The sequence below is a fragment of the Myotis nattereri genome (genome assembly GCF_964212035.1).
Source record: "Myotis nattereri genome assembly, chromosome: 17".
NCBI classification, from domain to species: Eukaryota; Metazoa; Chordata; class Mammalia; order Chiroptera; family Vespertilionidae; genus Myotis; species Myotis nattereri.
In genome coordinates this window covers 35,740,924-35,766,870 of record NC_138092.1, presented here as the reverse complement: position 1 = coordinate 35,766,870, position 25,947 = coordinate 35,740,924, and the positions used below count along the sequence as shown (strand labels likewise).

General features: G+C 37.7%; 2 protein-coding genes across 2 annotated transcripts in view; one reads left to right on the top strand and one right to left on the bottom strand.

Annotated features, from left to right (window-relative positions):
- ARFGEF1 (ARF guanine nucleotide exchange factor 1) overlaps positions 1-23,882 on the top strand; it is a 100,334-nt gene extending 76,452 nt beyond the window's left edge. The window contains exons 24-39 of the mRNA XM_081111628.1: positions 2,913-2,953; positions 3,048-3,217; positions 3,560-3,711; positions 3,847-4,019; positions 4,788-4,948; positions 5,845-5,975; positions 9,650-9,779; positions 10,660-10,795; positions 10,881-11,019; positions 12,874-12,946; positions 14,848-14,980; positions 17,800-17,939; positions 19,503-19,671; positions 21,007-21,145; positions 21,849-21,966; positions 22,458-23,882. Of these exons, the coding sequence (XP_080967754.1) occupies positions 2,913-2,953; positions 3,048-3,217; positions 3,560-3,711; positions 3,847-4,019; positions 4,788-4,948; positions 5,845-5,975; positions 9,650-9,779; positions 10,660-10,795; positions 10,881-11,019; positions 12,874-12,946; positions 14,848-14,980; positions 17,800-17,939; positions 19,503-19,671; positions 21,007-21,145; positions 21,849-21,966; positions 22,458-22,622 (2,170 nt within the window). The 3' untranslated portion in view covers positions 22,623-23,882. The remainder of the gene's footprint in view (positions 1-2,912; positions 2,954-3,047; positions 3,218-3,559; positions 3,712-3,846; positions 4,020-4,787; positions 4,949-5,844; positions 5,976-9,649; positions 9,780-10,659; positions 10,796-10,880; positions 11,020-12,873; positions 12,947-14,847; positions 14,981-17,799; positions 17,940-19,502; positions 19,672-21,006; positions 21,146-21,848; positions 21,967-22,457) is intronic.
- Positions 23,883-24,815: 933 nt separating this feature from the next.
- Positions 24,816-25,947, bottom strand: part of CSPP1 (centrosome and spindle pole associated protein 1) — a 99,538-nt gene continuing 98,406 nt past the window's right edge. Inside the window, exon 31 of the mRNA XM_081111629.1 lies at positions 24,816-25,598. Within this exon, the coding sequence (XP_080967755.1) occupies positions 25,387-25,598 (212 nt within the window). The 3' untranslated portion in view covers positions 24,816-25,386. The remainder of the gene's footprint in view (positions 25,599-25,947) is intronic.

The window sequence follows — 25,947 nt, the reverse complement described above, 5'->3', positions numbered from 1 at the left end:
ATTATCTCTACTTTTGTAGTCTTAGGAATCCATTAGAATTTAGGAGAATATTGTGCATTTTAATATGGAGTACCCGATCCTCTAGGATTTGCTAGGGTAGAATTTGCTAGCCATTGCTAAACTAGACCAATTTTATAGGTATCCTAAACTATGCAGGAATGGATTTTTGTCCCAGCATGGTTTATCTCTAAAAGTTAAAAAAAAAAAAACACAGTTAATTAATACCATGGTTTTTGAAGCACATCAGATCTAGCTTTGTAAAACTGGCTCATCTCATACTTTGAAACATTGTCACTATTCAGAAAATATATACAGCTCATCCCCCACTTAATTTGCTCAAAAATATCTTTCAGGTAGATAAAAGAAATAAATGTTACCTCAGATATTTCACTGTGAAAACTTTTTACATATATAGTAATTTACTTAGCCTGTGTGTTTCATACAGCTTAATGTTTTTTAAATCTTGAATCTGCAAGTTTGGTCAATCTTTTTTTTTTTTTGGCATTGCTGTATTACTATCATGATATGGATGAATCAGTAATATATCAAATTTATTTTTCTACTCACACCTCCGGACATGTCTTTTAATATTAGCACACAAGATCCTCATACTACTGTCCTTTGCTTTTCCTACAGAGACTTTAGAATCTATTTCATAGGCTGATTTTGTGAAACAGCTTTTTTTCTCCTGCCTTAGTATATTAAGGCTTAATTTTAAATGCCTCCACAGACCACTGTGCTTCTATCACTTATGTTTAGCGAAGCATTACTAGAAATAGGGCACCTCTCAGAGGCTACCAAAGTGAGTAGGCATCTGAATGCGCTTTCCCAGAATGCATGCTTCCACTGCCTTCCATCATCACCTGGGTCTACAGGACCCATCTAATTGCTGCTGCAACCCCTCTGTGGCCTTTGTTCTCCATTATTTCACTGCATTCAGAGTTGCATATATCCCCTCTAGTTATATATAATCTCCATTTCTGTTTCTATTCTTTACCCCTTCAACTTTTGCCACTTGCCTCTTTCTCAGTTAAACATTTTTTGTTGTTGTTTCATTTGTTTCTCCTATACTATTTAGTTTTGACTCTGGTTTTGGTGTGGGTTGTTGTTTTGTTTTGTTTTTTTACATTGCTCCTTGGGGATACCTGTAGTTTGATAAATTGGCTAATTGACACATATAATGCATAGTCTAGCAATTTTCATTGTTTGTTCATGTGAAAGCTTTGTATATGTTAATATCTGGATCCAGTCAAATCACTGAATTCAATGGGGCCCTATTACTCTTATATTTTCTCCCAGATTGTGTTTTTAGCCAGATCTTTGAATTATTTTGTTCTCTTGAGAAGAGCAGTATGGGAAATCTCAAGGTACTCCTTTAGCAGGAGGTCAGATTCTGAGTTACCGTGTTATTAGTTTCTAAGTAGTTTTTCCAGTCTTGTTTTTGTTACTCATTGCCAGAACACATAGGTAGGCATTCAAGGGCACTAAGATTAAAGCAACATGATATTGTTTTAATCTTAAAAATAATATACTCAGAACATTTATATTATGGATGCAGGAAAAAACTAGAATATATTTAAAATGTTTAAATTACGTTTTGCTCAAGTAAGTGTGGGGCAATGTAGCTCCGTGGTTAAGAAGGTGGCCTCTGGCCCTGACCGGTTTGGCTCAGTGGACAGAGCGTCGGCCTGGGGACTCAAGGGTTCCAGGTTCGATTCCGGTCAAGGGCATGTACTTTGGTTGCGGGCACATCCCCAGCAGGAGGTGTGCAGGAGGCAGCTGATTGATGTTTCTCTCTCATCGATGTTTCTAACACTCTATCCCTCTCTCTTCCTCTCTGTAAAAAATCAATAAAATATATTTTAAAAAAAAGAAAAAAAAAGAAGGTGGCCTCTGGAGTCAGGCTGTCCTGGTTTGAATCTTGGCTCTAGCACTTATTAGTTTTAATACTTTTAGGAAATTTCCATAAAATTGAGAGTATAATGGTACCTATGTCCCAGGATATTGGTTATTATTTTGAATGGATATATTAAGCAGCCAGGATAATACCCACCTTGTGATTATTGGTAGCTGTTACTGTTGTGATTACTTTTATTTCTAAGTTTAATATTGACCTGCTCCTGCCTTTAAGTTTTCTTCTTTACCATGCAGATCTTACGGTGTTTATTTTAAATTGAGGAATGTCATTTCATTCTGGAAGTCATATTCAAACCCTTGGTTATAAACCCACTGAGTGCATGGATAAAAATGCAGACATTAAAAAAGAGGGCTAATATGTTTATGCTGAAGTCTTTTATGAAACTTTGAAACACAGAAACAGAACTCAGTGAAGAAGTCTGGGCAAAGCTGGACAGCATAGCTTAACACTAAGTATTTGAATGCCCTGAGAAAAGTCAGTCAGCTACTTCTTGGTTAAACTGATGGAGACTCTTTGTAAGGTTCTGTTAAATCGCTTGTAACGTAACATAAATGAATTTTCTAATCAAACATACATTACTTGTAGAAATTAAGTAGAATTTTTCATTTTAAAACTTTGTTAATGTTAATAGATAATCAGGAAAAGATTGAAAAATTTTCTGTTTTATAGTGTACCAATTATTAGTTTTACAAATTAATATTTTTCTTATTCTGAGTCTCATAAGATAACTAGTTTTTGTAAATTTACTAATAAAATTAAAACCATATATTCTTTAATATATTACTGAATGAAGAAGGTTAGAGGGAGGAACATCAAATTATAGTTTCTAAAGTATAGGATAATAAAAATTTTCATTTGACTACCTGATTTCTTTAGTTCCTTTAAAACAGATAAAAGTAGCCACATTTGAATTGATGTAATAATAGATGTGAGACTATACATGTTTTTTTCAGGCTATACATTTTTTAATCATGGGGTTGTTCTGTTCCTTTAGAATATTTACAGGGTCTACAAGGCTAGATGGAAATGCTATTGGTAAGTATGTACATTTATTTCACTTATAAACTGGTTGTTTGGCTAAAAGACTTGAACATTAAGCTAAAAAATTGTAAATCTATTTATATTATAGTGGATTTTGTCCGTTGGCTCTGTGCTGTATCTATGGATGAATTACTTTCCACTACACATCCAAGAATGTTTAGTCTACAAAAAATAGTAGAAATATCATATTACAACATGGGAAGAATAAGATTGCAATGGTCTCGAATTTGGGAAGTTATTGGAGATCATTTTAATAAGGTATTTAAATAATTATAGGATTTGCTTACATTTATGTTATTTTTCATTGTGTAAAATTTTCTTATCATAATCTAATTGAGAATTTTTCTTTCCAAGCAATTTTTTTAAGATTAAATTTAGAAAACCCTTTGAGTTCTGTTTTTTCTTTAGCTCTAGGTTTTAAGGATTTAGTTAAAATAATGTTTTTCTTATTGAGAAATATTATTAGCAATTAGTGCTTTTATAAAGAATCTTAGGATTTACTTACATACACTATTAATGATACACTATTTTTAAAACAAAAATAAAAAATTATATTTTCACCGCTGACATTAACACCCTGTATTTCTATTGCCATTGCAGGTTGGCTGTAATCCTAATGAAGACGTAGCTATTTTTGCAGTAGACTCCTTGAGACAATTGTCAATGAAGTTCTTAGAGAAAGGGGAGCTTGCTAATTTCAGATTCCAGAAGGATTTCTTAAGACCTTTTGAACATATAATGAAACGGAACAGGTATTATATTTGTTGAATTGCTTAATATCAAAATATACTTTATTATTTTTCAGTGCAGGGAGAAAAACAGAAAAAGGGAAAGAAAACTGATGTTTTATCTATATGCTTATTCAAGAAATTAAATTAATATTTTAGGTCTCCAACCATTCGAGATATGGTTGTGCGATGTATAGCACAGATGGTGAATTCTCAAGCTGCTAACATTCGGTCTGGATGGAAGAACATTTTCTCTGTATTTCATCTAGCTGCATCTGATCAAGATGAAAGCATAGTGGAACTTGCATTCCAAACAACAGGGCACATTGTCAGTGAGTATTTCTTTTAACTGTGTTTAAGTTAAAAGAAAAAAAAAAGGAATGAATGAATGAAACTATAATCTGTTCAGAAGATAATTCAAGTATATAAGGTTGTAGGTCTATTATGGTTTTCAAGTTTTGCCTACATAGCAAAGTAAATGATGAATATATTATTATAGTTAACGTTTATTGGACATTTACTATATGACAAGCCCTGTAAGTACTTTGCATGTATTTTCTTCATTCTTCACAACTATGAGATAAGTATCTTTAATGTCACCCCTCTTTAATACATAGATTGGGAAACTCGGGCCCAGTGAGGTTAAGTAATTTTCCTAAGGGCACAGAACTAGTGATAGAGCTGATATTCAAAGCTAGGGAGCCTTAAGACAAAGTCTTTGTTTATACCCACTACACTTTGACTTTGAGGGAGAATAAAATATTAAAAATATAAGTTATACCTATCTGGAAGATTATAATGATGACCAACATCAACATAAAGAATAATGACATTATCATAGTTATTATTTGAGTGCTTATTTGAATTAAGCATTTTTACTTACATTATTTTATTTTAGTGCTTACAACTATCCTGTGGATATTGTAATTCTCATTTTATAGATTAAGAAACTGAGATAAAGAGAGATTAAACATAATTTTGTATACTCACCCAACAACTGTCGATATAGTACCTGCTGTGTACCAGGTTGATGTATTTTTTGATGCAATTCAGAATAATTGACATTATAATTACTTTGATACATTTTTCCCTCTTTTTAGCTCTTGTGTTTGAAAAACACTTTCCAGCGACCATTGATTCTTTCCAGGATGCAGTGAAGTGTTTGTCTGAGTTTGCCTGCAATGCAGCTTTCCCAGACACAAGTATGGAAGCAATCCGACTTATTCGCCATTGTGCAAAATACGTGTCTGACAGACCGCAGGTGCAGTGTCGTTTTGTAAACAAAATTTTACTGACTATTTATTCCCAGTCTGAGATCTACATTTACCGGAAATTAAGAGGATATGAAGCGTTATTTTTCAGTAAACCCAAAAATTATCTGAGCTTGATTCTGAGCCATAATGGGCAGTCCTTGATAGCTAACGCTAATTGAAAGCATCAGAGTGTTTCACCCGTATTAACTTGTTTCGTCTTCATAACAATTACAGTCCCATGCAGATAGGAAATCTGCGGCACAGAGAAGTTAAAGAATGTGTCTGTGATTGCAGGGCTAGTTAAGGAGACAGAGTTCAAACCCAAGCCTGTGTTTTTAACCATTCCTGTGCTGCTTTTTGCCTCTTGTGTTTCATCTGCAGTACTGAAGTTGACTGTGGGCTTCAGCACTGGAGTAAAAGGTTGAATTGGCAACCTGCCTGCCCCAACTTGAACTCACATATTTGAGTCTCTCTTTATAACCACCATAAGGAGAAGTGATACATCATAGATTTAGTAATAAGATTTTTACTGCATATTGACATGGACCTATGGGGTGCTTATACTTTTTACCTAAACATGCATTGACTCATTTGATCTCACATTTCCCCAGTGTGGTTAGTGTGGCTACATGGTGTCATAACCATTCAAATGGTAAAAATGAAAACCTGATTTAACCTGGTTAATAATGCAGAAATCTGGTGTCAGAGTTGAAACTGAAACCAACTTTTGGGTTCTGGTCCAGTGCTCTTTATAGGAAGTTACAATTGCCATCATTTTTATAAATTATTGTGTTTTATCAAATTGTTCACTTTGACTTTTAAAGCATTTTTTAAAGTTTTAGAGAAATGTGCTTAATGTAGGCATTATGTTTTGCCTTTAATAACCCTACCTTTCTTCTTGAAGGCTTTTAAGGAATACACAAGCGACGATATGAATGTGGCGCCTGAAGACAGGGTGTGGGTGAGAGGATGGTTCCCCATCCTCTTTGAGTTATCCTGTATCATCAATAGATGCAAATTAGATGTAAGAACCAGGTAACAATCAGTATTTGTAATTAACATTTTGTAAGGCTTATTGTAACTTAAATTAACTTTCATTATGTGAACACAAAGTTTAGTAGTGAAAGGCCATAAATCATGTGTTCTGTCAAATACTAGAGGCCTGGTGCACAAATTGGGTAGGGTCCCTAGGTTTGGCCAGCGATCAGGATCAATGGGGGCCTTCCAGCTGCTTGCCGGGGTCACCTGGTGGTCAGCACATGTCGTAGCGAGCGAGCGATCTCCCGGTCAAACTCCTGAGGAGACACTTTGCATATTAGACTTTTATATATGTAGATAACAGTTATTAGATAGGCAGATTTAAAAATATGTTAGGCTATAGCAGTGTTAAAAAATGGAAATATATTGCTTTTCCTTAAAATTTAAATATAGCCTACTAAATTTAAATATAATCTACTTTGTGTTTTAGCTTCTATGTTAATATAATACTTTACACATTCTGTTTTTTTTCATACATTTGTTTCCAATTAAAAATAGAAGTTAGTGGCAAATTTATTTTATTTCCTAAAGAATGATGGAAGAATTCTCAAATGCGCATCCTTGATGCATTTTAGGTAAAGAACTTTTTCTCTGAAGACTGGTCAGTAATATAGTTTTGAATAACATAGGTCTGTTAAAAAAGAATTGAACTCTTTCCAAAGTATATTCTCAATAAAAGATCTATATGAGCATATAACAGATTTGTAAAGAAATTATTTTGGATATGATGTAACCAGACAAGCGCTCAGTATACACTTCTCATGTTACAGCTCAGATCAGTCCCATAAGATAATTTTTCTCACTCTGTATTTGTGGCTTTGAAATTGAAATGGCCAACTTGTATTACAGTATCTGTCAAAAGTGCTTGAGTGTATCATGAGTTCAGTTTCATGTTAAAATCCCTCATTGAATTATGCCATCTTTTTAGGAGAATCATTCATCATTTGGACAGTTCACTGAACATTTTAAAACCAGAAACATGTTCAGACTTATAATAAATCAATGATAGAAATGTAATGAAAGAATGAATATTTCCTCCCCTTATGCCAGAATACCCCATTGCCACCCCCATCCAAGGTTAAGTTTGATTTATTTCCTAAGAAACTTCACTTTTATAGTATTTGTAATAACAAAGTAAAATTATGATATAGGTAAGTTATCCAAAGTAGAACTCAAACTTTGACTCAACCTTGGGAGTTTCTCAGAGTGTAGTAATCACAAGAACAGTGTATAACATTTTATCTTGACAAGGGACCTGCCTGCTTTCTTAGCCTCTTAGCCTGTTCTTGTCTGGGACCACACTGATTTACTTCTCACCATATTTATATTCCGATTACAGATGGGTTCTGTTTATTAAAGGGAAGAGAAAGTATGTGTTCTAGTTAGTAAAAGAGAGAAAATATGAGTAAACTCTTCCATGATGGCTTTCATTTTCTTACCTCACCCTAGGATCTGTAGGGCTGTTATTTAGATTATATGTAAAAATGTAACGCTGTTATTTATTTATTTATTTATTTATTTAATATATTTTATTGATTTTTTTACAGAGAGGAAGGGAGAGGGTTAGAGAGTTAGAAACATTGATGAGAGAGAAACATCGATCAGCTGCCTCCCACACACTCCCCACTGGGGATGTGCCCGCAACCAAGGTACATGCCCTTGACTGGAATCGAACCTGGAACCCTTCAGTCCACAGGCCAACGCTCTATCCACTGAGCCAAACCAGTCAGGGCCGCTGTTATTTATAACACACTAATCATAAAATACTTTCGCCTGCATTCTCATTTGACTCCCTCAGAATTTTGTAGATTTATGGTTAAATAATTAACCTAGAGCCCCAAATATTCCTTTTCCCTACACTAGCAACTGAAGTATTGTTTTAAAAAAAGACCTCTTCAACAGTAAAAAATTCTTGGAAACCTCTGTAGATCTGTGTTTGCTTTGGGGGCCTAGAAAAAACAGGTTTCCCACATTCCCTTCTCCCCAGACATGGGAGTTAGCATCCAGTTACTTAGCAAGAGAGGAAATGGATTAGGGAGCCCTTTTCCATTGTGGAGGGAAATGTGGACTAGCTTCTTTACTTCCGCTCATTACACAGTAGGTATCTTATGAATCAGATAAACTTACGAACTTGCTGTAAGGCAAACTGTCATAATGTTATTTTTACACATTCATTTAACAAATACTTATTTTGAGCTTAATTTGAAACAGGCATGAACTAGACTTGAGGGAAGCATAGCAACAAATAAGCTAGACTATGTGTCGTCTTTATGGAGCCTTTCAAAGAAAATTTTGTTCTGGCTTACCATCAGACTTACTGGAAATATAAACCTTTTTAAATCGAAGGATACCTATATTTTGCTAGAAAAAAGTAACAGAGGAAACATCAAGCTTTTTAACAGCTACATGAATGGTTTTTTTGTTTCCTTTTGTTTTTTGTTAACCCTCATCTGAGGATATTTTTTCCATTGATTTTTAGAGAGAGAGTGGAAGGAAGAGAGGGAGAGAGGAAGGAGAGAGAGAAACATCGATGTTGCCTCCCACTCTTTCCAAATGGGGCCAGGGAGGGAACCTGCATGCAACACAGGTACATGCCCTTGACTGGGAATCAACCCTGTGACCCTTAGGTTCCTGGGATGATGCTCTAACCACTTACCACACCAGTCAGTTTTTTAAATTGAATTTATTGGGGTGACACTGATTAACAAAATTATACGGGTTTCAGGTGCACAATTCTACAACACATCATCTGTACTCTGTTGTGTGTTCACTACCCCAAGTCAAGTCTCTCCATCAACCTTTACCCACCGCCCCCCCCTCCCCCACCGTTCACCCTCATCTAGTCTTGATGAGGATAATCAGGAAGACAATTTTGAATTTTAGGTTTAACATTTATTCAAAGAAAGTGATACTAAGCACTTTATTTGTTCAACAAGTACTCACCATGTGCCTCCTAGATCAGGGGTGGGCAAACTTTTTGACTCAAGGGCCACAATGGGTTCTTAAACTGGACCGGAGGGCCGGAACAAAAGCATGGATGGAGTGTTTGTGTGAACTAATATAAATTCAAAGTTAACATCATTACATAAAAGGGTACGGTCTTTTTTTTCAATAGTTTTATTCATTTCAAACGGGCCGGATCCGGCCCACGGGCCGTAGTTTGCCCACGCTGTCCTAGATGCTCTGTGCCTGGGATGCAGCGGAAAACAGACCTGCCCAAATGGACATCTTGTGGATTAGCTTTACAAATTCTTTGAAGATATTATATGAACAATTATAGCATTCTCTAAAAACTCCTGTAGCTCTTTGAAAAAGATTTTCTAAAATCTATTTTTTGTTCTTAGACTGTTAATTGATATATTTTCTTCCTTGGTCACAGTGCCACAAAATTAATATTCACTAATAAGATGGTCTGTATCCATCTGTAATTTAATTTACTATTTTTAAATGCTGAATGATGGGGTGGGAATGGAGGAAAAGTAAAATAAAGAAAAATTTGAAATGTTTTCCTAAATGCATTCTAAAGAAAGCTGGATGTATAACAAGGTAAAAACCAGTTTTAAACTTTGTTTTCTGTAGCTTTGTGAACTGTAACAGTTATAGGAGGGAGATTCTGATGTGCAGTGCTTTTTTGGTGTTACAGTTTTACTAATTACATTATATCACTTTAGGGGTTTAACTGTAATGTTTGAAATAATGAAAACTTACGGCCACACTTACGAAAAACACTGGTGGCAGGATTTATTTAGAATTGTGTTCAGAATCTTTGACAACATGAAATTGCCAGAACAGCAGACAGAGGTAAGACATGAAATGTTCATTTAATATAGTTAAATCAAGAGGCTCTTAATATTTTTCTTAATACATTTTAATATTTCATATTAAGCATATTTTCCTTAAGGCATTATAATAAATTGTATGCCTTTATAAACAAGAACACTATTTGGGGATAGAGCCGAGTTAATGAATTGGTGGGATTCTTTGTTGTTTTTTTTATGTTTTTTTATGTTTTTGTTGAACTTCCAGTTTCTTTTCCTCATTTTAATATTGTCACAACTATAAACACCAGTAGCTTTCTTTAGTATTCATAGTGACTTCTTATTCTGAATTACTAAAGACTACATGGTAATAAATAGACATATGTATGCACTACCACAAAACTATGTTTGAAAACTGTCAGTTCAGGTTAGTCCATTATGCATTTGAGAAAAACACTTTATATGGCCCTATTTGTCTTTTATAGTGTTTTTAAATAACTGTACTTCATGAAAGTCAGTTTAATTTAAAAGATATACTGATCCCACTTGGATAAATTCTTACCCTTCTCTTTCTCTTTATTTCTCTTTCAAGTTCAGTCATATGCTGGAGCAAGGCCTGGTGTTTATCCATGCATATTGTTTGAAAAGTCATAATGCTAATAGCAAGAAAATGCAGTGATAGTTCTTCACAATCAAAGAAAACAGTACAAAAAATGGTTAAATTATTTTATACGTAGGTGTTATGGGCTAATGGAGAAAAATAGATAGCAGATATTAAGTGAGGTGAATGTAATGTTCTGGAGGGAAGTAAAAGTCTGAAAGGAGCAGGGATAGGCTTACATTTTACATGTGCAAACATATCTCTTTTTTAATTCTATTAGTTGATGAATGGTCTGACTTTCTCTCCTGCCCCACCCCCCCAGAAAGCTGAATGGATGACAACGACCTGTAATCATGCCCTTTATGCCATCTGTGACGTGTTCACCCAGTATTTAGAAGTGCTCAGTGATGTGCTTTTGGATGATATTTTTGCCCAGCTGTACTGGTGTGTGCAGCAAGGTATGTCTGTGCCAGATAGTGACACAAAGTGTTTGTTAAATTGGACCCTGGTAATATACAAATGATTTGCTCTTTTCTTTTCTAGACAATGAGCAGTTAGCACGATCTGGTACAAACTGCTTAGAGAATGTTGTTATCCTGAATGGGGAAAAATTTACCCTAGAAATCTGGGATAAAACTTGTAACTGCACACTGGATATCTTCAAAACTACAATCCCACATGCGTAAGATGATTTTATACAACTTTATATTTTGAATGATGGACATAAAAGTTTGATAGTAACTAGTGATTTCTCATAACAGAATCCTTTTTCAAACATCTCATTGTTCCTTGAATTTGTATTTATTACAAATCAAACTTCTATAATCCATAACAAATACATAAATTAAATTCTTTATAAACCAAAACCTTTAGTCTGATCATCCAAAATTGGGGTCATAATGAAGTGATTCCACTTTTATAAGGGTTTATTTATCCAGACTAAACCAAGCCATGGTCTTGAATTAAAACAACAATAGCATATATTTCAATTATTGTAGATTTAATAATCTTAGGAAGATTTATTTGCACCTATCACATTTTACAGTTAATTTTCATCATTTGGCATTGAATTGTAGTGAAGGAGTTTTTATCAACGGGAAACTAAGATAGAGCCTGCCTAGTGACTGATGCCTCCTGGGCGTTTTGCAGGACAGACTTGGAACTTACTTCCCAGTACCTCAGGGCCCTTTGACATGCCCCAGATCTTCACCTTACATCTACGATATGTAAATCTACTTAATTAGATGTTTTAAATGCTACCTAAAACATCTTACTAAATAGCTGTGAATGCACTGGCATAAAACTATACACAAAAACTATCAGTCCACGTTTTTAAGCATCATAAACTTTTTCTTGACATGAATTAAATGTGTTTGTACTGGTATGATCTCCTGGTAAATATCCTCATCACTAGGAAATACAAAGTCAAACAAGAGGAACACACCCTTAGGAAAGATCAGGGTAGGATTACACCAAAAGGACACACATTAATTTCCTTGGCCTATTTATAATTATTTGACAGTTCTTACTTTTTGGTGCACATTTTGTTGGATCAGTGTAACTGACAAATGTTAGATTTTTGTCATAGTTTATCTGTGGCCGCTATTGTATGAATAAGTCTTTAGAACAACCAGTTGGGCTGAATTTTTTTTTTAATTTTTAAAATATGTTTTTATTGGTGTGTTTTTTTAAGAGAGAGAGGAAGGGAGAAGGATAGAGAGATAGAAGCATGATGAGAGAGAAACACAGATCGGCTGCCTCCTGCATGCCCCACACAGGGGATCTAGCCTGCAACCCAGACATGTACCCTGACCAGGAATTGAACCAGTGACCTCTTGGTTTACAGGTCGATGCTCAACCACTGAGCACACCAGCCAGGCTGAATTGCTTTTTTAAAGAACTGCTTCTGCTTTAATTCATTGAATGTATACATTCTAGATATACGATACATGATCTTAAAGATCATCTAATAGCATCTCTTACTAGCATGTATCTGTACCAGAGTTCTCTCCATATTGAACTGAAGTGATGTATTTACTGCCTGTCTGCCCCATTTCCCAGGAATTCTTGCTTCTCAAAGAAAAACATAGGTCTTAATCATCTTTCTGTCCCAAGCAGCTAATCAACTTAGTGTCCTCTTTGGGGCCAAATTTTATTTTATTTATTTTTATACATTAAAAAAATAGAATCTAAAAATGTTTATGAATTTTTTTGAAACAGCTTCAACTTTTTTTAAATCTCACTTTGAACAATACTTAATGACCCTTAATACTTAGAAAAACTGAGTTTAAAGTTTTAAAACTGATGACCCGAGTGCTCTTAATTATATTAACTGCTAATTGTTTTTCTGGAAGTATATATTTTTAATTTCTCACTAGATTTTTTTTTTTTTCAGCAAATTGCTCTTAACAGTAGTCAGAGAAGGAATATGTTGCTTTTGGTATATTCATGTGACTTTTATGTGCTCATTTCAAAATATGTTGGATGTGACATGTTTTACACTGTGATTGACTGGTGTGATTTTGGTATTTTAAAGGCTTTTGACATGGCGTCCCACTTCCGGAGAAACTGTCCCCCTACCTTCCTCTCCTGTGAGTGAAAAACAGTTGGTAAGTTCTAATAAATAAAGCATATTTTAAATTATTTAATTATTTGTGATAAGTAATTTTACTATGGACCAAATTCTTTTGTATGACCCCAGTTCTTTTAAAAAGAAGGCATAAATCTACTGTCCAGATTCTCAGGTTAAATTTCATGATAGTCAGTTTCCCAACTAGCTAAAATTTATCTCTGTAAGTACCATGCAGGCAGTATTTTAAATATTTTATAAGATGAGACATAGAGTAAAATGACTTTAAGAGTTGTAAGAGGCAGGCACCAGATAATGCATGGATTTCCATGCCAAGCTGAAGATATTATTGGATATTGCATTTAAACTTAATTTTGATATAATTTGACCCTAAAGAAAAGTGACAAAACTGGTACAAAGAATTCTGATATACCCTTCATCCGTATTTATTTGCCTAGGACTGATGTAACGAATTACCACACACTTAAGTGGCTTAAAACAACAAAAATTTATTCTCTCATAGTCCTGGAGGCAAAAAGTCCAAAATTCAGGCATCCACAGAGCCAACTCCCTTCAAAGCCTTTGAGGGAGAATCCTTTTTGCTTCTCTCAGCTTCCATGGGTGCTGGCAACCCTTGGCATTCCTTGGCTTGTATGCACATCACTGCAGCTCTCCCAGCAGCTTTTTGAACCAGGTTTGGTACATGTTATCCCTGCTTCACACTAGTACAGAGCAATGAATAAAGGGTCACGCTGCGGGTCATAACGTAAGTCCAAGTTAAATACTATTGTGATTAGCTCTGTTTTGGGGAACGCAGGCCCCTGTGCTCCTTTCAGAAACCCAGGTGAGGCTGCTTCTGGATGGGACTGTTCGGACAGAAGGCTCCGCCCTCTTAAGACACAGTCTGACTCGCTGAGGGCATTGTATTGCTGTCACTACATCTATTGTCTGACACTGTACTGGTGCTTTGCACTTATTGTCAAATCCATAGATAATAACAACCCATATGGGAAGTAATCAGAAAACCTGTCTGGGAAGATTCATTGCTTTTTCAACGTTACACTTGGTGACTCTGGGGCGAAATGCGGTATCGCTCTGTTGGACTTGAACGTTCAGCTTCTCTTCATGACACTGCACTCCTTCTTGGTCCCCTCCTCACTGACCTCTGGCTGTGGGTTCCTTGGATGACAGAATATCCTTCCCTAAAACTCACCCTTAAAAAGCTTCCCTGAGCTCAGCCTGCACAGAGCTTGCAGGAGTCTGTGTAGATTCCATGACAGTTCGTGGGTCTTGTTGACTACTTTTCCCTCACAGTGAACTTAGCATTTTTATCTCTTGCTTTTGGGTAGTGTCAGGCCTAAGCCTGGCAGTCAGAAGGGAAGCTTTTCGCTTAAAGACTATTGGCTCTGTCAATGGATAGGTAATTTTAAATAATTTTCTCTCATTGCATCTGTAATTGCAATGTGTAGAATGTCATTTTCATAGGGACACAGTCTGTATTTTTTTAAAAAAAAACACACAGCATAATAGAAACTATTTTTATTTTCTTTTATTGATTAAGGTATTACATATGTGTCCTTATCCCTCCATTGCCCCCCACCCAACTCCCGCTCATGCCCTCACCCCCCTGGTGTCTGTGTCCATTGGTTAGGCTTATGTGCATGCATACAAGTCCTTTGGCTGACCTCTACCCTTACCCCCACCCTCCCCTACCTTCCCTCTGAGGTTTGAGCATCTGATCGATGCTTCTCCGTCTCTGGATCTGTTTTTGTTCATCAGTTTATGTTGTTCATTGTAATCCGCAAATGAGTGAGCTCATGTGATACTTATCTTTCTCTGGCTGACTTACTTCACTTAGCATGATGCTCTCCAGCTCCATCCATGCTGTTTTTATTCTTAAGCTTTATTCATTGTACTTATAATGAATTTTTTTTTTGTTAGGATACAATATCACAGAAATCTGTAGATATCCATGATTCTATTCAACCAAGATCTGCAGATAATAGACAGCAAGCAACATTGGCTTCTGTCTCTACTGTGAATGAAGAAGCCAACAAAATTAAACCTTCAGCAAGTGAGTTATTTATACTCTTAGTAAAACTAAATTGTGTGTTTTGTTTGATGTAGGAAAGGGATGAAATTCGCTTGTACTTTTATTACTGACAAATACACTGTAACTGATTGTATAGTCACTTCATTACTGTGTTCGCTCCAACCTGAACCTCCCAGGATAGATAGGTAGATACTCCCTTGAGTAGGATCAAGAACTCTGCTAACACCTGCCATACCAGCTAGTGTTTGTGTTGAGCCTACGAGTCTTCCCTCTCATCCCCTTCTTTCATGTCAGCCCCATTTTTTTCCTGCAAAAGTAGGGCCTGATGGGCCCTCCTCTACTCATCTATGAAGGGAGGTAGTAAGGGCTAAGGGCTTCCAAAGCTGGAGCTCCGGCTCTGAGGAGCAAGCCCTCCTTATGCTCTGCTGCCCCACACCCATGTCATCTTCACTCCTCTCCTCACCTTCTTAGTTCTATTTTTACTAAATAGGTTAAATTTTGTTTACTGAAGGAATATTACAACACTGAGGAAAGACTGCCTCCTCCTTATAGGACAATAGGACAGCTTTAAAAATCGCTTTTTAAAATTGAGAAGAAATTCACGTAACGAAAGTAACGAATTGAAAGTGAACGATTCAGTGGCAGTTAGTAAATTCACAATGGTGTGCAGTTGCTACTTTATCTAGTTCCAAAACATTTTTTATCATCCCAAAAGACAATCCCACAACCATTATGCTTTTCCTTCCTATTTTCCCAGTCCTCAGCCCTGGCAACCACCATTCTGATTTCTGTGTCTGTGGATTTGCTATTCTGCACATTTCATGTAAATGGAATCATACAGTCTGTGACCTTTTATGTCTGGCTTTTATCTAGCATAATGTTTCAAGGTCCAGCCACATTGTAAAGTAGATCAGTAATTCCTTTTTATGATGGAGTAATTGTCATTTTTGTGGATATGCCACATGTTATCCGTTCATCTGTTGATGGGCATTTGAGTTTATTCTACCTTTTGGTTATCATGAACAAGGCTGCTTTGACTGTCTGTTTACAAGTACTGTTTTTAATTCTTTGGGGAATATACCTAGGAGTAGAATTGCTGGGTTATATGGTAATTCTGTATTTAACTTTTTGAGGAACCACTGAAATATGTTCCATAGTGGCTGTACCATTTTACATTCCCACCAGCAATTCCAATTTCCTCATCTTCACCAAAATTACTTTTTTTAGTATAGCCATCCTAGTGGGTGTGACGTGGTAGCTCATTGTGGATTTTATTTGCATTTCCTTAATGATTGGTAATGTTGAGTAGTGTCTTTTCATGTGCTCATTGGCCATTTATATATCTTTTTTGGAGAAATATCTATTCACGTCCTTGGCTCATTTATAGTTGGGCTGTTTTTTTTAGTTTTTGAATTGTATGAGTTTGTTGCATGCTCTGGATACTACCCCATATCCGATACATGATTTGCATTTCCTCCCATTCTCTAGGTCATTTTTTCACTTCTTTGATAGTGTCTTCTGTTACACAACAGTTTTTCATTTTGATGAAGTCTAGTTTATTTTTTTTTCTTTTGTTGTTCATGTTTTTAGTGTCATAGCTAAGAATCCATTAACAGGTCATGAAGATTTTCCTCAATGTTTTCTTCTAAGAGTTTTATACTTTTTAAACTCTTATATATAGATCACTGATCTATTTTTAAAAATAGATTTTTATTTATTTTAGAGGAAGGGAGAGGGATAGAGAGATAGAAAAATTGATGAGAGAGAAACATCAGTTGGCTGCCTCCTGCACTCCCCCTACTGGGGATCGAGCCTGCAGCCTGGGCATATGGCCTGACCATAAATTGAACTGGTGACCTCTTGGTTCCTGGGTCAACACTCAACCACTGAGCCACACCAGCCGGGCTATTCTTGTATTATTAGTTATTCTTGTATTATATATTTTCCCATACAAACAAGTATAAACCTACTTTTGCAACTCTTACTAGTATATATTACCATCAAAGGAGGACGACAAAGGGAAAGCCCACCTAAATGTCTGAGTTACTTTCTGTTTCCTTTCTCATAAAATGCCCTAAAAATATTTAAGTGACTATTTTGTTTTCAAAATATCAGGCAGCAATTGTCAGGTAGAAACCACCATTGCCATGAACCAGGAGGTCAGTGAAATGGAAAATTTCTTTTATGAATATGTGTTAGAAACATCATCCTATTGACCAAATTTGTTAGGCTAGAGGGAGGTAGCCATGTTACAGTTCACCTGGGCACTGTGGAAAATACTTCTGTTACTTCACGATTTGGTTACTTTTGTAGTAACGCACTTAGCATAACTTTTTATAGATTTCTTTGCTTATGGATCCTTTTGAAGATATAAGGTCATGTGAGCTACAACTAACATGGTTCCAAATAAAACATGCACTATGGTTAATCCACAGTATTGCTCCATTTGTCAAAATTTTTGGCTATCTCTCACTTCCTGTCTTACAAGTCTAGTTTCTGTTGTTTTTCTTTTGGTGTAGGTTTGTATATTACCTATATTCAAAGGCCAAACTTGTGCTTACAGTAAAGGTTTAAGTTTTAGCTTTTAATTCATTGTTACATTTTGTTAAAAAATAACCTACATTTTATTTAAAAAATGAATTTTTTCTGGGTTTTCTAAATATTGATTAAACTTTTGCTGAGTAGTGCTTATGTGAAAAAGCAGTAAGTATATCCTTCTATGATATGTGCAAGTTACCTTCGTACATATTATGTTCCCTTAGCATTGTAATATCGTAGAAATGATAAAGGATTCGAAATAATTTTTGTTTGCATGTGCATTGGGGTGGGTTTCCTCACAGAATATCCAGAACAAAAACTGTTTGCTGCCCTGTTGATTAAATGTGTTGTGCAGCTGGAACTCATCCAGACTATCGACAACATTGTGTTCTTCCCCGCCACCAGCAGGAAGGAGGATGCGGAGAACTTAGCTGCAGCCCAGGTGAGGAGCGGAGACAGTCTGGGATTCAGAGCCGAGGTCGAGCTAGAGATGTAATTTGGGGGTGGGGTAGGTCTTTATCACATTGATCTCACTTTATTTTATTTTTATTTTTTTTTAAATATATTTTATTGATTTTTTACAGAGAGGAAGGGAGATAGTTAGAAACATCGATGAGAGAGAAACACCGATCAGCTGCCTCCTACACATCTCCTACTGGAGATGTGCCCGCAACCCAGGTACATGCCCTTGACCGGAATCGAACCTGGGACCCTTCAGTCCGCAGGCCGACGCTCTATCCACTGAGCCAAACCGGTTTTGGCTGATCTCATTTTAAACCATGGGACTTGATCGCATGACCCAGGTAGTGTGTGGTCAGGGATTGAGCCCTGGAGGCCTCCATGGTTTAGCTCTTGGTGAGGCAATTGGTAAAGAGCCGGAGACCAAGAACAAGGGTGGCATGAGGAGACCTGGAAGCCAAGTGCAGAAATGCCTTAGAAGTCCTAAGTTCTGTCCAATTCTCAGTAGGTCAAGTAATTTTCTGAGAATTGCCCTCTAGCAATTTGGTGGACTTTAGTGACCTTGACATTGTGTTTGTGATATTATTATACTGGGTACAAAAGAAGAGAGTAGTTGAAGACAGCAAATATTGGTAACTCTAGGGGTACAGAGAAATGTGGTAATAGCTGGAGGAGAATGAAGGGGTGAAGAAAAGGGTGTCTTTAAGATGAGCAACATTGCAGCATGTCCTCCGATGAGAGCTCTCCGGGAGAGGGACAGCTGCTGGAGCAGTCTCTGGAGAGACTGCCTGGAGATGGACCCTAGTGCGAAGACCCCGGGGGTTGTCTTGGTTAGAAGCAGACAGCTCATGCATTATAACAGGAATGCAAGCAAAGTGAATGGGTTATATGTAAATGTAGGAAGGCGGGTGGGAGTTTGTGGAGATCTGATAGCGCTGGTTTCTCATTTAGATAGGAAGAAAAGCCATTCACCAAGTGAGTTTGGGAAGAAAGCTTTAGCTACTTGAGAGAAGGGAAAACAGGAGTTAGTGTCCAGGGAATTGGATGAGGGACGTGCCAGGAGGATTGCTGGGCAGCATCCAAATTTAATCCAGCATCCACTGAATTTAAAGATGAATCAGTCCGTTTCTCTCCAGTTAGGATTAGCATGTGGGAGCAGACATGCAAGGCAGCTTTCCAAACAATTACTGTGAGGAGGAGGTGAGGGGTTGTGCAAGGGAATAATTATCATCACATGGACTCCCACCTGGTGAAGGAGAGAAGCGAGGACCTGAGGGGCGAGGAAGAGGGAGGGGCTGGGAGAATGTCTGTAGGGTCTGGTATGAGCAGAGCTCTGGGAGTCAGGAATCAGGAGGATCGTGCTTGGGGACTAGGGTGCATGCAATGAAGATTCTGGAAATCAGGCAACAAAAGATGGACCTTTCCCCATCTTCTGTTGAGATAGAACAGATTAGGTTCTGTGGCTGCTTGTAAACCGTCTTTGGGAAGCACTGATTTCTAAAATCTGTGACTCTGTGTGTGCGCTATGGTGGTTTATCTCCCAAAGAGAGATGCCGTGGACTTTGATGTTCGAGTTGATACTCAAGACCAAGGAATGTACCGCTTTTTAACATCACAACAGCTTTTTAAGCTACTGGACTGCTTATTAGAGTCACATCGATTTGCAAAAGCATTTAATTCCAACAATGAACAGAGGACTGCTCTGTGGAAAGCAGGTAAGCTGCACAGTCCCACATCCAATGTTCACTGTTAATGAATGTACACCACATACTTCCATTGCTCAGAACTCACTGACTGTCCTGCAGATCTGTGCATGTCACTGTTTAACTTCCACCTTAACAACTATAATAGGAAGGCATTCTGCCAACCAGGTCTTCCTGTCAGGTCTTCCTGTCAGGTCTTACAATAAATTAAGTAACTGCCTGGGTTTGTTTGTTTCCCCTTGTTTAGTTGACTTTTATTTGATTGAGTTGACGAGTCGTCTTTCATCTTGTTTCCCAGCGTGGGCCTTCCTATTGACACTGTCAGCAACGGAAATCTGCCCTTTTATGAGAAACAGTGGGCGTGAGGGTCCCGAACACACACAATCTGGCATATGTATTCAAATGACTTCTCCATATAGGCCTGGGCATGACCATATCTCAGAATGAAAGTGAATGGTTAAAGGTGGGAGGTATATTTGTTTTAGAACATGTTGGAAATTTTATTTTCTTTAAATCCTTTATTGTTGAAAGTATTACATATGTCTCCTCTTTCCCCTATTGACCTCCCCCCTCCCACTCCTGAATCCCCCCTCTAAGCTTTATAATTTACTGACATTGCCAATTTTTTATTTAAGAACTAGTTACTCAGTGCCTATTTGGTGTAAAACAGTGCTGCTGGGAGTGGGGGCGGCCGAATCTGGCAGGAAAAGGAAGGTGACGTTTACTGCATGTCACATGGAGAGTGGCTGCTTTACATTTGAGTTTCTATGTCATCTAGAATGTCTAACTGCTGATGAAGCCCTGGCTCTGTCTGTCCTCTTCTCTTTACCCCCCAACTGCAGGAAAGAGTGGTCTGGCCTTGCTTTTTCCCTTAAGACCAACTTGTTGCCATCATTCTACTGGGACAGCTCCTGTAAGGTCACTGGGCCCGTTTCCACATGCACTTGGCCCTTCGTACCATGACCTTGAAAACAGTCCCTGTGGTCTGCTCTGTTCCACGGGAGCCCTGCTGTGCTGCACGGGGCTTCCAGGTGCATTTTCATTGGGAGAGTTCCCCTTTCCCAGCCAAGTGTGGTCTTATATCTCCTACCCCCAGCTTGAGAGTGAAAGAAATTCTAAACATAGTAATGACCTTCATATCGGGGGCCTTCAGCCAGACTTGGTCTCCACCTTCTCAGTGTGACTTCTGTCTGTGGGCCACCTCGAGGGCGCAAGGCTCTGGGCGCCGCTGCTGACTCAGGTAGCAGATGTGATGGCTGCACACACAGAATGTGCTGCCATCCAGGCTGCAGTACCTTTATGTAAGATACTTTCCCAAATTCATCCCAAAACTTCCCCTCTCTGCAGGCTTTAAAGGCAAATCCAAACCCAACCTTCTGAAGCAGGAGACGAGCAGCCTGGCCTGTGGGCTGCGCATTCTCTTCCGGATGTACATGGATGAGAGCCGGGTTAGTGCCTGGGAGGAGGTCCAGCAAAGGCTTTTAAAGTAAGACTCTTGGCTGAGTTTCTACCTCTCACCTGTGTGGCTACATGGTACAGGGCAGGGAAGGGCCACCAGATCCACACGTGGGCGGAGTCCTCAGCCAACCCCATGGCCAGGAGCTGCGGGACCACGCAGATAAAGCGGGGCCAAGGCAGAGATTGTGATAATTAAATGCAGTCTTAGAGAAGAGTGTGCTTTTGTTTTGCACAGTTGGTGACATATGAATGCGTCCTGCCTGTTGTTCCTGTTACAGGACAAAGGAGAAAGTTTTCTCTCAAAGTTTTTACAACTTTATATTCTAGTTTTAAGGCTTTTTTGTGCCAGAGAGCTCATTTTTTTCAAACCAATCATTTGTGAAAGGGAAAAACTGCCTGCACTTCATCTGAAAAAATATTTGGAGGTGTTTTTTTTCGTGTTACTATTTTTTGCATTCTATTTTTATTTAATGACAACTTAATACTGTCTTTAAACATTTCAATTCACATGAAGGCTAAAACATCCTGAAAGACTACCATCATCTGAATAGTATTTTTGTGTGTTCTTGGGGAACAGAAAGTCTCAGCAACCAGTTAAAGACTTTTTCAAACTATATAAAAAGGTCCTAATAGTCAAATATTCGCTCCCCTCCATGTCTTAGTAGTTCCTGCTCGGTGAGTGTGCCAGCAGGTGTACGAGCACGTGTACGAGTGACCCTTTTCTGTTGCAGTGTGTGCAGTGAAGCACTGAGTTACTTCCTTACTCTGACATCAGAGAGTCATCGGGAGGCCTGGACTAACTTACTGCTTTTGTTTTTAACGAAAGTTCTGAAGATAAGTGACAACAGGGTAAGTGTGAGACTGCGTGCCCAGCACTCTGGCTTGATAGAGTCCAAGTGTATCAATTGCAAACTCTGAATATGGGCTGTATAATCTTTGCCTGGAGACTGAATAGTTTATATTGCCATGTTAGGTAGAATTTCCCCAGAAAATTAAATTTTTATTTAACAAAAGATGGTTTCAATAACTGATATGTGGCTTATAAAAAAAAAACCGTGCTTCCTGCTGGGCCTCCTTTTATTACCTGGAAAAAAACAATGATAAATACTAACAGTTTGTCAAATTTATCAAAATAAGATAGAAACTAAGTGACTATTTGTATGAAGTGAGTCTTGAAAACCTCTGATCTTTCAGTTCCATAGTCAGCACATCACTGCTTCACGCAGACACCCTGTGTCCATGGTCAGTGCTCGGCCCAGTGATTTGTCTCCAAAGGGAGTTTTAGGTGGTGGTTTCGAATGCAAGCACTACTAATGGAGAAATTCATCTTTTCCTCCCAGTTCAAAGCTCACGCGTCATTCTACTACCCTCTCTTATGTGAAATTATGCAATTTGACTTGATTCCTGAACTTCGTGCTGTTCTTAGAAGATTTTTTCTGCGAATTGGAGTGGTTTTTCAGATATCACAACCACCTGAACAGGAACTTGGACTGAACAAGCAGTGATGGGAACTTAGCGTTCTTCTCTTGGCGTTTACATCCCTCTGATCTTTAAAAGGCCCTGGAGCTGAGATTTCCTACCTGGAAAGTGGTTTCTCTGAATTTCAGTGTCTAAGGGTTACTGCCTGGTAAAGTGCTTAGAACTAGAACTCAGTCTTGCAACGCTCCAGCCCTCTCCGTGATGGACCCTGTGTGTCATGTTGAGCAGAAAGCCCATTTCCAGTGTCAGCTCTGCTCACAGGTCCTTCCCTGGCCTCAGAGGCAGGGAGAGCCCCACATACTTTGGGCAGGTGTGGAAGTGAAACTTACCCAAAGAACTATAGATGTAAAGATTTGAACTTCTGTAGGAAGTACAACTCAGGAGAGCTGTATTTTGAAGGATAAAATGTTTATAATTGGGGAGTGGGGGGAGAAGAAATTATTGTTCATGGTAAAAGATATTTAGCAACTATGGTATTCTTATTCTGAAATTTTTGCACACTCAGGCTACCTGAGATACTGGTAATCATCCTTCTGTGAAAAATGTACAGAGACGACGCAGGTCTGTAATATAAAAATCTTAAACATGATATAGTTCTTGCACTGTTTTCTTTATTTTCTTATTCATTTGCTAAATACCTATACTATTTTGTCAAATGCACTAAAAATTTGGGTTTAACTTTTTGTCTTTTTATTTTGTGGGGATTTTGGTTTTGCCCTTTTCGGGGGGGTTGATAACTTTGAAGGATTAACATGCCCAGAAGCTGTTGTGGCTGATACTTGTCATGATCAACAACAACAACAAAAAAAAGGGTAGAAAATATCCCTACTGACAATAACTACCTGTCATATACTTCTCTTAGGGCTTTTACAGATGAGCCATTAAAATAGAATGATCCCTCATGGACTGAACTTGAATCACTGCAAAATGAATCTAGGCTGCTGTCACTTTTTCTTTTGGGTGGCGGGGCTTGATGTAGATTTTATTCTGTGTACAGAACTTAATGTTGAATATATTAAAATAACTCTGGCATGGTTTGGGGAGGTTAGATTTACTGGAAATGTATTCATACTGTGAATTGTGCTCTGATGGTTAAAAATTACAAGATTGTCAAGCATTCCGTATTAACAGTGGATGTAGAAATTTTTTCAGATGGATAAAATGTATATGGTACAGATGTAAAGTTTTCTATGTAAAAAATTCTGTACAACTTTCTGTACAATATTGATTCTCATCTGGCATATTCTAATCAGGTTATAGGTCAATAAAGTTTTTGGATTATTTCATCAGTGCAATCAAACCTGTGTAATCCACAGCCCCATGTTTCATTGTTTTGTTGTTGTTTTTTGTTTTTTTATTCAAAAGCAAATAACTAGGAAAAAGCTACTTTCTGCCAGAACTACAAATTCAATATTCTTTCGTTCTAAAGTTTTCTATTTTGTATATTTATTTATTACCCAGAATAATGCTCCACTATTTTAGTGAAAAGACGCAGTAAAGTTTCTGTCGGGGCAGTTGTGTGGTACAGTGGTGCATTATCAAGAAAAATGTAATGTGTCAAGATCATTTATTTCTAAGCTTGTGCTAAAAAACAGGTAAGTGTTCAGCCTTTGCTCTCATACCTCTCTTAGACAGCGAGTAGTCACTGAACTATGTATTTGTAAGTCAGCAATATGTGTTACCCTTAAGATGGAGCCCTGTTCCAGCTGAGCGCCACCATGACCTTCCGCCTGTTTGACAGGTAAGTGTTTCAAGTAACCTGGCAGTTTATTATTTCATGGTGTAAAGTATCAAGCTTCTCCCTAGAGGAGACAGAGGCCTTCATCTAACTTTCAGATGAAGAAGAAAAAATATTTATAGTAAAATAAACAGTGGTTAGATTACAAATCAAGATTTACATGCAGCTAAATTTCAAAGTTTTAAGAAATTTCACACGAGGTAAACGTATCTGATCTTGCCTGCCATTAATTGTGTCAGTGGAAGGAAGTGTGAAGCAGCAGTGACTGCACTGTGCGGTAGAGACGCTAAATCATTGTTTCTCAGAATTTAAATCTGTTTTAAAGGTACCTCTCATGAAGTGATTAGAAAGACGGAGTCACTTATTCAGGGTCCACAGTGGCACAGCGAGGATTCCAGTCCATCGTTCATCCAGGGTGCTCCTGCCTCTCTCCACCTTCTAAAACACCTTGTCTAGAAACCTCAATTCCAGTTAAGAAATGGACATTGGTAATAAAAATAATTTATTTCTATCAAGAAGTAGTTAAATCAGTAAACTTAATCCCTTAATTGGCACAAAAATAGAGGCAGAAGGATGTAACATTTAGTGCATGGCTCAGGAATAAAATCAATTATGACTCCCACCATTTATACTGAACCAGTAGCTATAAACAACATGGAAATCTGATTCTGTCATTACGTAGCAACTGGAATAGTGACAACTAATGTATTTACTAATGAATTATTTCAATAACAAGTGCACATATAACAAGTTATATGTACACTGTTAATACACTTGTTTTATTCATTCTACTTTACAATAATGCACATATGGTAGCTGAGTTCATTACCACCCTGACTTATGGCAAAAATAATTCTATATAACTCTACATTATATATAAATTAATCATGGCCTTTTATTTCTGTACATAATATACATTATATACATTACCTTATACACAGATAACATAAGTAACTTCCAGGTAGGGGTCAAAGTAGCACATATTATTAAAGGTTCAGAGTTAACATCCCTTTTACCTTAGAAGGCACTGCTGGGTCCAACACAGGTTTATTTTAACCATGTGCAGTAGACAGGCCCTGCCAAGTGAAAGTGCCTGGTTTTCCAGGAACCTGCTGGTGCTCTTGGTCCAGTTGTTCTGCCATGAACTGCTTCAGCGTTTCTGAGGTGCCCGGGCGAAGCCAGGGTTCAGTTGCTACAGAGTTTGATCCATCGTCACCCACATGCTTCATGAAGTCATCAGGGTCAATTAGTGAACTCTCGTCATCTAGAGGAAGCAAGAGAAACGTTACTCAGGTGGGTGCCAGGCAGGTGATGTGAACACAAATCTATACAGCTCTGCATTTCTCCACAATGTTAGGTTCTAAGCTTATAGTTTTGTCCAGATAACCCTCACTTTAGAGGTAGGAAAGCAAACCCAGGGAGGGAACTAATTTTATGAAACAGAAAATGCAACTGAAAGTGACTCCATGGTACCAGCACCATCCCAAGCTCAGCAGCAGGGGCCGCAGCCACATTAATTTGGCCACAGGAGTGGGCCATCTTACTGTGTGTCACCTTCAACTAACTTTTTTATTTAACAAGGCTTAGGAAGTTAAGTCATTTCAGGAAAGCAC